Here is a 14,997-nt window from a genome sequence, read left to right on the forward strand (position 1 = left end):
GTGGGTTTTGCCCATGGTTTTGCATGGACACGCCCACTTTGGAGACTTTTGGCAGGTTTGAGTCAATGGTTGACCACCGCCCATTTAGGAGACTTGCTGCTACCATTTGTTAGAATTGGCGGAGCCTGCAGTGACCCATCTATAGTAATATACCCTAGGCTTGCCCGCTGCACACAGCACGGCCACTGCACGGCCTTGCCCGCAGCTGCATCGCCTGCTCTATTGGCATGCACAGTGCACAATTGCCAAACTTCGCCTCAGTGATGACATCACTGTCACTGAAGATGTCACAATGCCTATGACATCACTGATGATGTCACAATGCCTGTGACATCATCAGTGGCTATGACATCATCAGTGATGTCATAAGATGATTTTGGTCAATAATGATGTCACTGATGATGACATCACTGATGATGTCATAGACATTATGACATCATCAGTGGGACAAAAGCTGAAACAGACAGACAGATATTGCCCACTTGCTCCATTATAAATAAGGAGGATGTTTTAGACATTTGCAGCCATCAAACGGCATCATAGCTGCAATCAAAATATTTCAGTGTGACGTAGTAGTTATCCATGGGAATAAGAAGATGCAGCAAACCAAAATGGACCCAGAAAAATAGCTGTTTTCTTTTAACGGTGTTTTAGGGGCCGTGTCGACAGGAAGTGTTTTCTTCAGGTCAGAATTCTTCGGAAATCATGTCCAGAGCGCTTCCAACGCACACAGACACAGTGTTTATTTGTTGCTCCGGCCAAAATCACTAGCCGTCGAGAGCGCTATGCCAGGTGCGGTGGTGGGAAGAGCAGCGCTGCTAGCGTGTCCTTACCATCGAGAAAGAATTGCAGAAAGATGATGGCAGCTCAATTAACCCTGTGGACACGGCCCTTTAAAGTGTTTTGGCACAGCAAAACCACTGGACTATCATTTCTTCACCACTAAACGATGAGGGAGGAGGGAGACAAGCTAGTTTAAAAAAATGAAAAGTTACTGAATGGGTCAGGAGGAGCTACAAGTCAGGGTCTGAAATTATTGCAGGTTTATTGATTCTGTTTCTCAACCAGCAAGGCACTTTGCAATGGAAAAATAATTTTGCCTCTGCGCTAAGAAATCTAGCTCAGTCGGTTATTGATCCATATAAGAAAAATAGTTACCACAGACTAATACTTTTATCTTTATGTCCCAAAAGAGGCCATTTTTATGACAGCATGGGCACAATGCAATCAAAGTGTGCTGCAGTATAAGATGCTGTAACACTCCAGCTCAGCTTTATCAAGCGTACCTTGCTGAATGCAGGTGAGAGGCAGTGTATACTGCCCGACAAAGTCATTTTTGGATGTCTTGTCATAGTCTTCCACCACAAAGCGCACCAGGGCCAGTTCAGCAGCGTGGATGGTGAAGCGCAGCGTGTCGTACCACACAGGGTTGAACCCTGTAAATATAAGCACGTCGTGTTCAGTCTGGACTCATACACAGCGTTTTATGAAGTGAAAATGCATTCTTGTAAAGTGACGAGTCACAATTCACTGTGAAACTAGACAGATCTGAAATATCCAAACTCATCCATCCATGATCTGTTGGTTCATTTATTCGTTCATTTGTTCATCTGTTCATTAAATGTAAAAAGGGAGTCCCGCACACCGTCCAAACTTGCAATAAAGAATTTAATTTGTGACGTTTCGGTCACCGAATTTTTCAAACAAAAAATCTGTTCATTCCCACTGAGCGTTAAACATTTGAACATTGTGTCTCTGCTTTAGCTCTCATATACAGTAGCTCTGGATCTTTTGGCTATGTTAAGTTGGGGACCAGTGTCGTCATCATTCATTTGTGCATGAATGACATCACTGGTCTATAACTTTAATCAAGTCAACTCTCAATAACTGTTAAACTAAATTAATGCCTGCAAAACTGTTTACAGTTTTTGGATATGTGTGAGATTATGTGCAAAATAAATCAGCATTGTTTTTCGGTGAAGTTCTCCTTTAAGTGTTGAAAATACACTGGTTAAATGTCTAGACTAAAACCTGGGCAAAAATAGGGTTGAAAAAAGAACGTTTAGTAATCTACATCATATCTTAGCTGTCGACTGAATGTCATTTAAACATAAATAGTCATCGAAATTACATGATAATAAGGTCTAGGTGTACAGTAGGTCTAGTGCTGCATTCCAGACAACTCGGACGCTGGGATCTTCTGACCCCCTACTAGAAAAAGTACACTGGAACGCCACTCCAAGTTGGAGTTCTGACTTGTAAAGGGAAGGGAATCTACCCTGACTTCACTGGGAATCAGTTGTCTGACGTCACCCAACACACAACAGTGTTGTGCAGCTGGAACGCTGTGATGGACGGAGGTGGGACTTTTCAACTGGCAGATTCTCACCTCCGAGTTGTCTGGAATGCAGCATAGGTACTAGACTTTCACCCCCATGTAACCAAAATGTAGCCTAGGTGTCTATGAACCATGTAGACATATTTTCAATGGCTATAATCAACCTAAAACTGCAGAGGGCTTGTTCATTCTTCCATGTCAGTGGCTGTAAGAGCAGTGGCCTGGCCTTCACTGTACCATTGTTCTCAATATATCTGGTCTCCTGCTTGGCTTGGTCCACGGGAACTCCATGGATCTCCACTCTGACCAGCGGATCCACTATCGATCCCTCTTTGATGTTCACTTTGGGCAGCTGCTGGCCGCTGATCACCTTCAACACACAAACACACACATTCAGACTTGGTTATCAGTGGGAGCTTCATGGATTAAGAAATGGCTACGTGGAGTATTTCAGGCTACGTTCACACTGCAAGCGTTAAGGTGGTGGTCCATCAGACCATTCATTGTCAGTGTAGGCATTAGGCAGCGTCCAATGCCTTCTGGTAGTGGGGCGGGGCGTTAAAGTATGTCTCGATCTACTTTATGCAATTGAGGTGCGTGCAGCGCGATCAGGGCCACATACGGCCCTGATTGGACGAACGACAGTGTTCGTCCAATCAGGTGCAGCAAGGAACAATACTGGGAAGCGGGGCGATCTCACGTGTGAAATTATGCCCCTGTGGATCACTGCCGTTAGTGCTCGATTCGGATTTATTGCTCAGATCCGATTTTTTTTTAAATGTGGCCAATATCAGATTCCAGTGTGAACTGGTCATGGAGAAAGAGAAAGAGACCTTTCAAACACAGACCGGTTACCGTATGACCCCCTCATGCTTGTACAGAAGTGTCACCCCAAACACTTCTGAGGTCTAACACCTCACTGTCCCTTCACTGACTACCTCAACGTTTGTTATACCAACATATCTATTTTTCATATTCAAATGCATTTAGTAAGGGTGCTGCTACCTTATTTGTAAAGGGGAGACTCGTGGGTACCTACCTGTATAGAACCCATTCTCATTCAGATATCTTGAGGTGCGAGTTCAAGGGACCCCTTTGAAAATGGCCATGCCAGTTTTTTTTCTCGCCAAAATTTTGCCTAACTTTAGAACATTATTTAGCCCCTTTCCTGACTAGCTAGCATTACATGGTCAGTTCTACTTTCATATGATCCCAGAAACTTCACTCAGCCCTTTGATTTGTATCACTATGAAATCAGGAGATTAACGAGAGAAATTACCAATTGGGAGCACAGCGGGAGAAACGGTTAAAAATGGCGATATCCACGGAAATCGGGAGTGTTGGCAGATATGTGACATGCCGCCAGTTGCCCATCCCTGATCTAGACTAACATAGAAGTCGCATCAATTCTGATATGACTGTTTAGACTGAGGTCGCATTGCAAAAAAATCAGACCTGTATCTGATGTAGAGGCACATTATGAAAGTGGACCAAATCAGAATTGAAAAGATCAGATTCCATGTGATTTGTGCTGTTCACACTGTTCTGTCCCAGCTTGTTTACCTGTATGGTGAGGACCAGGGATTGGCAGCCGTCCCGGGGTTTGGGCATCTCTGGGTCAAAGCGTCTGTCGGCTTGTCTCATGAAGGCGGGCTTCAGGACGTAGCCGCAGCATCCATTCTGACCAAACAGCCCGTCGTTCAGGTCCATCGCTTCCCCGGCCGTCTGGAAATTCAACGCAACTGAGTGGAAAGGAAGAGAAAGACGGTTTATTTTTTTCTCCTCTCATTTCAACCTCATGCGTGAGCTTTATATTGAGAACTGGTCTGGTCGCCAGAATAAAATGCATTGCATATCACGTCTCTAGGTGTGTGTATATCAATGTTATACACATCACAGAGTCTGCTATGGAAATAGCGAGGTGGTCAGTCAGGGTGTTGTGGTCAGGGTGGATGGAGGGTGTAAACACTTGCTTTCCACACCGCAGGGCCATGTTCGATCCCCAGTCATGGTCACAGTGTTTCCAACGTCTACATTTCAACCGTGAGTCACATTTAACATTTTTGTCTTCTATGCTTAACCCAAACCATAACCAAGTTATTTTACTTGCCTTAACATAACCAAAGTTGTTTTAGGCTGCTTTCTCACTGGGAATGATTGCTTTCATTCCGTTCCGCACCCGAGAACGAATGCCCCCCCTCCCCTCTCCCCCACTGGTCAGCTTTCACGTTACAATATTTCTTCCGCGCTCGGAAATGGAACAGAGTGCACTTGCGCCATCAACTATGCCTGGAGTTTATCCTCGCCCATGTGTTGTCTATGTGGTTCGGAACGGTTGGCTTTCACACTCGCAAGTGTTCCGTGCCGGAACGGAACGGAACGCAACGTTCACACTCGTCAAATGTTCCGAAACTGGGGTCAATTTGGGGACAAGTGTGCTCGGGAACGGTACCGGGGCGCCAGTGAGAAAGCAGCCTTACTTGCGTTTAACATCGGAAGGTCAAGAAGACAAGAAGATTCCTTCTTTCATTTTCCCTAGCCAGTCATTTGTATTCAGGGTCACATGATCACAGCATGCATTGAGGGGGAGGCAGGGAAACACCCTCAACAGGTCGGCAGTCCATCACAGAGAGAAGGACATATTTTTACATAACAAGACTAGGTGGAACCTAGAATATACTGTAGCTGGATGCTTTGTGATGTGGTTATACTATTATACTATTGTACTTCTCGAACCATTTATGTTGCTCTCCACAGCCCATGACAGCATTATTGTCCAATTATCCTCAAAATGTACACTTTAAATCTGAAGGCAAAACCGCCCCACTTCCTGTCTCGTCCTATAACTCTAGCTAGCTTGACACTGCTACAGCAGGCAGCAGTAATACTGTACTCGGTCCCACATGTCATTTTGCTGCCACCGTGCGGTGTAACATTTCTTTCGATGAAAAGCGCGTGTGTGTGTGTGTGTGTGTGTGTATGCGCGCGTGTGTGTGTGTGTGTGTGTGTGTGTGTGGAGACTCCTGTCAGCTAGCGATCTGTAGTTAACCGCTAGAAGCTTGCGCTAGCAGCTAGCAGCGATGCTAACGCTAGCCAAACGTTTTGGCCCAAAACCCTTGTCTGCTGTTGAATGTAGCTTTGTCTCCAGCATACAAAACCATCGTCTGACACATTTGAATCCCATTTGTTTATGTCACTTGTGTCATTGCTTGTTAGCCAGCCAGCTAGCTAGCTACAGTAGCTGCAGGCTACACGCAGGCAGGACTGTCTGAGCTGGCCAGCTAACTGAGTCCTGCACTGCCCAGTCTGGAGACTGCGCATGCGCCGACTCACACCATGAATGGGTGTGCCACGGCTGACCAATCGTGTAACTTCATCACTCACTCACTCAGGGACATTCTGGGTTCTAGATTTGGCCACCATGCTGTCCAACAAAAAATCTAGCCTAGTGCAGCTTTAATATTAGAAAAAAGGTTGCAAAAAATGCAAGTGATTTGAAAAAGGAGGTCCAGGCGCCTGCTGCCTGGAAATACAGTCAAAGTTTAAACATCTTTGAATTGCACTCACCGATTTGGCACCCAGCATTCCACATTTCCTGAGGGTTGAAATTGGAGGAGTCGGTTCGTAAGCCACTAGGATAGACCCTGGTCAGCTGACGTGAATTGTGATGCACAAACTCCGCCCCTGAAACAGAGATACTCCATCAGACAGACCAACTCCGCCCCTGAAACGGAGACACTCCATCAGACAGAGAGACAGACCAACATTACAAGTAGGGTTTGACTGTGGTGGGCTTTAAGGCTGATACCGAGCCCACGGAATTATCCTACATTCAAGACAACTCAGACCGCGGAACTTTCAATTCAGATTTTCCGACCCCCGGAATAGTTGCGTTCACACTGTTGTTAACACGGAGACGGTCGGAGTTACAAAAACACGGCTAGCTAATGTCATTGGTAAAATCGCTGTTGAATTCAACATATTGCTATAATCGGAGCAAAATCTAAAAAATATAAACACATATTCAGCTCATCAACTCGGACAAACCGGATCTCTGAAATGATAACCGAATTTCCTACCTGTAATTACAATGCCTATGACATCACTGATGATGTCACAATGCCTATGACATCATCAGTGCCTATGACATAATCAGTGATGTCATAAGATGATTTCAATAATGTCACTGATGACATCACTGATGATGTCATACATTGTGACATCATTATTGACCAAAATCATCTTATGACATCACTGATTATGTCATAGGCACTGATGATGTCATAGGCATTGTGACATCATCAGTGGGACAAAAATTGAAACAGATAGACAGACAGCAGACAGATATTGCCCACTTGCTCACTTTTTTTAAATATATATATATATATATATATATATACATATATACTGTATATAAAAGGATAGTTGCTTTCAGGGCCAGAATAAAGAACACAATTTTCTAGTTTTGGTCTAATTTGATACAAATGCCTTTATTACGTCTTAATAGTGTAGCGTAAAATAAAGTGCGGCCAGATGTTTTGAGGACTATTGAAGTCAAAGACGTGTGACGGACGGCCGGACTCACCAGCCTCTCTCAGGTGTTTGCGGGCTTTGTGCTCAGTGAAAGAGGACACCTCATAGAACTTGGAGTGGATGCGGGAGTGTTTGAAGCTGCTGAAGTGGACACTCTTGCAGTAAACGACGCAGTCTGACAGCTCCTTGGACAGCCGCTGCTTTGACTTCTGGAACGAGAAGACAAAAGGATAATGAAGCTGAGAAGAAGAAGACGATCAAACCTGTCTTTATTTGTCACCCGACACCCGCTACAACACATGCATGCAGGGCCACACACACACACACACGCACACACACGCACACGCACACGCACACACACACACACACACACACACACACTCATGCCGACGGTGGCCGGTGAAATACAGCCTCTGCCCATTTTGACCCAGACATGATGGCATGTCCTTCCTCCGGGGGGCAGTCAGGAGCAGTGGGCAGATTTTTTCAGTACAGCGCCCGGGGACCAACTTCTATTGTAGTCGTCGCTGGTGAGGTGACGATCTTCTGCATGTTTTTAGTGGGGGTCCATACCGATGTCGTATGGAGGAACCCCAGGAGGGGAGCACGGGGAGAACATGCAAACTCCACACAGAAAGGCCTTTTCACAAAATACTGAAGACACACCCTCAGTGCCCACCAGCGTCCCAGGTGGGACTTGTACCCAGGACCTTCTAGCTGTGAGGCGACAGCACTACCACTGTGCCACCCGATGAAGACAGAAGCCAATACACACAGGTGTTTTTTCTAGTAATAATCTGCAACTTTTCCATGTAAATAAATGTCTGTAAAATAAATAACATACAATAGTCATTCAACCTAATGATCCATCGCTGCTCATGCTAACTGTCATGGGAAAGCCCGCATGACCTCTAGCCTACATGCTAAATATGACCAGATTGAACTGTTCATGTCTGTTATAGATTTAGTCATGGCATCAATGTTGATTGAGGGTGACTGTTTGTTTCCCTGCTGCACCTGGCAGTCTCCTCGTTGGGGCCAGGTGTGTTGAGTGGAGAGGATTCAAACTTAGAAATATAAATCATATAAATCTATTGTGAGTGTATTAGGATGATCGGGAAATTACAATATGGGATTGGATCCAGTGATTCAGTGATGCCAATGTACCAATGATTGTTGAATGAAACCCTTGATCTGTTTGACCAGTTAATTGATGCTGATTGTCTGCTCTGTGTTGGGGGAGGGGCTAGAGTATTTAGCTAGCTCTCAACCTTGTGTAGGTGCTCACTCTGTTCACCCTAGATGTGAGACCCGGGGCCCTATCTTGGTACAGGCGATATCCCCTATTTGCGCTTGCGCACCTGTTTGAACGTGCCTTAAGGCAGGGAAGATTGCAGTCTGCCTTGCGCTATTGTCCAGGTGTTATGCCGAGTTTTGCCTGGGCGTTACAGCAATCAAACCAGATTCCCGTCTTGCAGTCCCTGTAATACAGTTTGCGTGAGGCATGCTGTAATAGATAGATAGGGCCACAGGACTGCTGGCCTGTTTAACTAGGACCCCAAGTTATTAATGGGATTAGCCTAGGTGTAGGATTTCAGTTTAGTTCTGTTATTTCTTTTGTCTAGTTCTTTTTGATTCATTAGCCTTATTTCATTTAAGGCCTTTTTTTGAGTATTTTTTTATTTCAATCATGAGAGGCCAGTTGGTAGGATTTGACAAACTTTATTTAGCAATCGGCATGCATGGCAAATACTTTGGCAGCCTGAATGCTTGGACGCCTGGACACCCGTCCGATGAAGAATAGTGGGGCTGCATGCATGCTGCTTGCTGAACGAAAATGTTAGTCACTGATTGTCAGTCTGAAGTCTGTTGTTGACTTGGGGCGGACTCCTGGCTGGAGGGAAATGGCCGCTTTGCTTGAGCCGATTTACTCCGTGAATGGAGATAGCAAGGAAAAGATTGACGACGTGCAAGACAACGTAGAACATGGCGTCTCACGGCAGCCCCACGGCCTGCATTATACCCCGACGACTCCCAGCTCTCGGGGCAGCTTCCTCTTCTGGTCTTCGTCCGCGGCCTCTCCCTCCGGCTCGCTCGCGCGCTTCTGCTCTCCTCCCACGGCCCTCGCAGTGGAGCGCCCCGCGTTGGCAGCCTGCGGCCCGGCCGTCTCGGAAGGCCAATGCGCTCCGTGCCGATCCGGAACAGGGTATCGTTGTTTGAGCTGTCGTCGCTGCCCATGGACTGTTCTGGCTCGGGATCCGACATACCAGGAGTGGGGAGCGTTGAGAGATCCGCGGGGATTATCCACGGGTAAAGAGGACTTGGGGGTGCTGATTCGGTCTGCAGATATGGTGCAAAACAACGCTTCGGAGGACGGCTTCAAGGGAGATGGACTGCCGTGAAGCTAGCTGCTGCTATGATCGGCCAGAGAGAGAGGTGGCATAGAACCCTTGCTATATATATGAGGATTAACTGACGTCATATTTGACGTCATAGGACTTTGACTGACCACGTTATGCTAGAACTTGACTGACGTCAGGGGATGATTGGATTATGCATGAGTGGCCTTCTGCTTGAAATATGGTCTGGAGACCTCACTTGTTTTGCAACTACCCACCAAGAAAACGCCTGGTTTCCACAAAATAAACACCTGTGGTGAACCTGAAGCCTGCCTCTGCCTCTTCTCCTGCTCGCCATCCTTACACTAACTATTCAGTTCTTGGCATTACACCATGACACCAATCCTGGCCTCACTTCACTGGCACCCCGTCCGTTTCCGTATTGATTTTAAACTACTGTTGAATGTTTTGAAAGCACTAAACGGGCTGGCACCACCGTACCTCGCCGAGCTCCTGCGCCACCATACCCCATCCAGAGCCTTAAGGTCAGTTGACCAGCTGCTCCTGGTGGTGCCCAGGACCAGGCTTAAGACTAGAGGAGACAGAGCCTTCGCGACAGCAGCCCCCAGGCTCTCGAATAGCCTCCCCCTCCGTATTAGATCAGCCCAGGAGCCTCGAGGCTTTTAAATCCCTGCTCAAGACGCACCTTTTCTCCCTGGCTTTCGACCTGAGTTGAGCCTGCCCCCTGGCAACCTAATTTGTTGTTTTGGTTGATTTCTACTTGTATTTGCTGCATTCTATTCTAAATAATTATTAAATAATTATGTATGCCATACTATAATTATTATACTATTGCCATTTATCACAGACTTTATTATTACTATATACTATTTATCATACTGCTGCTATTATTACTAGTCTGTGTCTATATACTGTGGCGCCTGGTGAATTGTTTTGGTGAATTGTTATTTAATTGGTGATTGTATTGTATTGTACTGAATGGTTGCACGATGGGGAGCCTGGAATTTCGTTGTGTAAATTCTTATGCAATGACAAATAAACTACGGTACTACTACTACTACTACTACTACTACTATTGCACCTTGCTCTGTAGCAGTGTTTATTTTACTTGTTGTGTTTTCTATATTTTAGTGTTTTTATCCGTGAAGCACTTTGGTCGGCTTTTTGTCGTTGTAAATGTGCTCTATCAATAAAGCCGACTTGACTTGACTATTTTTCTTCTTTTTTACTTCCTGCTCGGGTGGGAGCGCATCTAACCACCTTAGAAACGTAAAACGCTTTGTTCCAAAATTTGTAGGTTCAGATTGTACATAGCCGTGGATTTAACGTACAATGCAGACATTTTATTTTGGCGATTGGGTTGCAGGGCAAACCCTTCTGATGCGAAGGAATCCTGTCATGGGTGGAAGCACCCCGAGCGCCCCCCGCCCTTGCATGGTGTAAGCGATACCGATACTCAGCCAGCCGCCATGCCAACCAAAAGCAGGTCTGTCGCCAGGGTGGCTTCCATGACTGCAAAGTTCAAGAGGTGTGCGGGGGCCCAAAACGCCAGATTGATAGCGAAACCTCCGGGGCTCCTCCGCTGCACGCCTGCCTGATTCCTCATGAAAGATGATCTCCCATTGGTCTACAAAAACAAGACCGCCATCTCTGGGGTCACTTAAGCAGGTTTGGGGAGTAATGGATTACACGTAACAGGATTATGTAATCAGATTAGAAAAACAATATGTAATACGGTAACACTTTATAATAACGTTCAGCCGTAAGTCATTTATAAGCCTTTAGTTAATGATGAACTAATCACTTACAAAACATGAATATTTGTAGATGATGAATAAATGCTATGTTAACATATCACAAATGTGTTGTAAGTCATCTATAAACTTTTAGTAAATGAAGTGTTCCTCACCTGTTATAAATGATGTGTAAATCATTTACAAATAATTTACAAGGCTTTCTGCATCCCCTAATCTAAAGTGTAAACCATTAATCACACATAAATGTGTTACATACAAGGGGGTAGCTCTCAGAATTGAAGCCAATGTGGAAGTGCACTTAAACCTGCATTCTTTTGAATGGCCTGCAGGGGGCGACCCATTGGTCTGTGGACTTCTGTTTTTTGACGCCTCATGTATGGCATTTTGGCCATTGCCATCTTGGATCTCGACACAAGTCCAGGGGTTTCCCACAGAGCACAGCCTGCTACTGGTCCGTGATCAGCAAGCTGTGTGATCAGTGGACAAGCGACGTGTCAATCACGCCCCAAAACATAGTCTGCAACTACAACATAGTCTGAAACTAGCGATTGAGACATAAACTCATTAAGAAAGTGTTTACTGAAGCCATACTTAAAGGCTTCAAAACAGAAGTCAACAAACCAATGGGTCGCCCCCTGCAGGCAAAGAGGACACTTCCGCATTGGCTTCAATTTGGACAAACAGAGCTACCTCCTTGTATGTAACACACGTATGTGTCATGAATTGTCTACACTTTAGATTAGGGGATGCAGAAAGCCTTGTCAATGAATTGTAAATTATTTACACATCATTTACAACAGGTGAGCAACACTTCATTTACTAAGGGTTTATAGATGACTTACAACACATTTGTATACGTTAACATATTAATCATCTACAAATGTATACTCATGTTTTGTAAATGGTTAGTTCATCATTAACTAAAGGCTTATAAATGACTTACGACTGAACGTTATTATAACGTAATAATACAGTTACATTTAGTAAAAACTGGGATTACTAGCAGGATTACAATTTTAAAATCCATTTTAAAATAAAGAACGATGCACACACATTACAACACTTGCCTCTCACAACAACACTCTGGTCCAACCCGGTCTCACCTGAAATAATAGTATGCAGCCAGTTGCAGCACACTTTGTATTAATATTAATGAGGAACAGGTGGCATGAGCTCGATTGGCTGAAAGCCTCCTGCTGTAACCCACACAGAAGGTCTGAAAGAGATTTGTATTTGATGTCCTCCCGAGGAGCATGCCCCCGGACTCCAGTAGTCAAATGCAGCAAATTTGTTCAAAAGTCATGAAAATAAGTAAAATAACGGAAAGTAATCAGTTACATTACTTTCATAATTGTGATACTTGGATTATGTTACTGATAAGAATTTTTAACAGGCAATTTTTTAATTGTATCGGATTACATTTTTAAATGAACCCCCTCCCAAGCCTGCACTCGCACCACGGGCAGAGGGCAGCACGGAGCTCGCGTCACTGCCAAACCCGACGCCGGCCTCACCTCCGATGACCGCGTTGACCCAAGGCCCAGTGTGGCCTCTCGTCCTTCTCAGATGCTTATCAATAAACATGGCTCTAACTGCTGACTGAAGTTCTTTACACACCTAGTTTGCTGTACGAGACATAGTCGTGCGCAAGGGAGCTGGAAGGTGGGTGCTGAGGGTGCTGCAGCACCCCCTGGTGGCAAGAGATGGGATTTTCGAAATTGTTGGATTTGGCTGTCTTGTGTTTATACCACCAACAAAATGCATTAAAAAACAGTTTGTGCTTCCCAGCTCTAATCTTATTTCATACGCTCTCTCTTCAAAAGTGTTTGATTTTCATCATAATCTGGTTTTCCATAATAATAATAATAAGTTCAGTGTTTATGCCTGTGTTGCTGTCTGTTGTAGTGTAAAACGACTAAAGGGAGAGCAGGTGCTTACATGAAAGTGAGTGAGAAAAGGAGAAGATACTGAATAATGACATCACAACAGTATAATCCTAATGTTAATTTAAAATTAAATATTCTTCTAAATATGGATGAAAGTCCAAAAAACGTCTTGCGGGCAGCATCGAGCGTCCCTTCCTTATAGCACCCCCTACCTAAAACTACTTCCAGCACCACTGGTCGTGCGTTAAAGCGGCGCTCAAAATAAGGCGCTACGTGTCAAAGTATACACGTATTATAAGCGCATAGCGAGTGCTTGACAGTTAATAGAATCAGATCATTATATGTGGACATTTTATGGAAAAAAATTAAAAGGGTTGAATACTTTAAGGAACATCTGTAGACTACAGTTAATTAAATGATCCTATTAAACTGGATGTCATTTTCTGTTGTTTGGGTTGTAAGAAAGGTGGATCTATTTCTAATGCTCTTATAATCTGCCCTAATGCTTCACAATGCACTACTAAATAAATAAAGTGTTTCCAGTAAAACTACTCACTTAAAATACTTAATACATCCAGAAAAAGCAAGAAGAGTAACTACAACTCATGCCTTTGATACCCTTGATATTAAGCGATAGTCTATTCTAGCTCATCTTCAGGTGAAGATAACCGCGACTGGGAGGATGCCGACAGTCAGAGGTGTTACAGTGTTTCGTAACTGAGGTGATTCCTGACTGCTAATAGTGCCGTTGAGCAGATCAGGTGTCCCATTTTAGAGAACACTGCCGACAACGTTATGTACCCAGCCTCGCTTAACCTGCCCTCTCACATGGCACCTTCACCTTATGTACCCAGCCTCGCTTAACCTGCCCTCTCACATGGCACCTTCACCTTATGTACCCAGCCTGGCTTAGCATGCCCTCTCACATGGCACCTTCACCTTATGTACCCAGCCTGGCTTAGCATGCCCTCTCACATGGCACCTTCACCTTATGTACCCAGCCTGGCTTAGCATGCCCTCTCACATGGCACCTTCACCTTATGTACCCAGCCTGGCTTAGCATGCCCTCTCACATGGCACCTTCACCTTATGTACCCAGCCTGGCTTAGCATGCCCTCTCACATGGCACCTTCACCTTATGTACCCAGCCTCGCTTAGCATGCCCTCTCACATGGCACCTTCACCTTATGTACCCAGCCTGGCTTAGCATGCCCTCTCACATGGCACCTTCACCTTATGTACCCAGCCTGGCTTAGCATGCCCTCTCACATGGCACCTTATGTACCCAGCCTCGCTTAACCTGCCCTCTCACGTGGCACCTTCACCTTATGTACCCCGCTTGGCTTAGCATGCCCTCTCACATGGCACCTTCATCTTATGTACCCAGCCTGGCTTATAGCATGCCCTCTGACATGGCACCTTCACCTGGCTTAGCATGCCCTCTCACATGGCACCTTCACCTTATGTACCCAGCCTCGCTTAACCTGCCCTCTCACATGGCACCTTCACCTTATGTACCCAGCCTGGCTTAACCTGCCCTCGCACATGGCACCTTCAACTTATGTACCCGGCCTGGCTTAACCTGCCCTCTCACATGGCACCTTCACCTTATGTACCCAGCCTCGCTTAGCATGCCCTCTCACATGGCACCTTCAACTTATGTACCCAGCCTGGCTTAACCTGCCCTCTCACATGGCACCTTCAACTTATGTACCCGGCCTGGCTTAACCTGCCCTCTCACATGGCACCTTCAACTTATGTACCCAGCCTCGCTTAGCCTGCCCTCTCACATGGCACCTTCACCTTATGTACCCAGCCTGGCTTAGCATGCCCTCTCACATGGCACCTTCACCTTATGTACCCAGCCTGGCTTAGCATGCCCTCTCACATGGCACCTTCACCTTATGTACCCAGCCTGGCTTAACCTGCCCTCTCACATGGCACCTTCACCTTATGTACCCAGCCTCGCTTAGCATGCCCTCTCACATGGCACCTTCACCTTATGTACCCAGCCTGGCTTAGCATGCCCTCTCACATGGCACCTTCACCTTATGTACCCAGCCTCGCTTAGCATGCCCTCTCACATGGCACCTTCACCTTATGTACCCAGCCTGGCTTAGCAT

At 45.6% G+C, this 14,997-nt stretch overlaps 1 protein-coding gene across 1 annotated transcript in view; it reads right to left on the reverse strand.

The window, feature by feature from the left end:
- plcd4a (phospholipase C, delta 4a) overlaps positions 1–14,997 on the reverse strand; it is a gene marked incomplete at both ends in the record, with an annotated part of 32,167 nt that overhangs the window by 944 nt on the left and 16,226 nt on the right. Inside the window, 5 exons of the mRNA XM_083633408.1 lie at positions 1,287–1,436; positions 2,576–2,708; positions 3,902–4,080; positions 5,906–6,022; positions 6,924–7,080. Of these exons, the coding sequence (XP_083489534.1) occupies positions 1,287–1,436; positions 2,576–2,708; positions 3,902–4,080; positions 5,906–6,022; positions 6,924–7,080 (736 nt within the window). The remainder of the gene's footprint in view (positions 1–1,286; positions 1,437–2,575; positions 2,709–3,901; positions 4,081–5,905; positions 6,023–6,923; positions 7,081–14,997) is intronic.

Source organism: Poromitra crassiceps (assembly GCF_964638095.1).
Source record: "Poromitra crassiceps genome assembly, chromosome: 3".
Taxonomy (NCBI): domain Eukaryota; kingdom Metazoa; phylum Chordata; class Actinopteri; order Beryciformes; family Melamphaidae; genus Poromitra; species Poromitra crassiceps.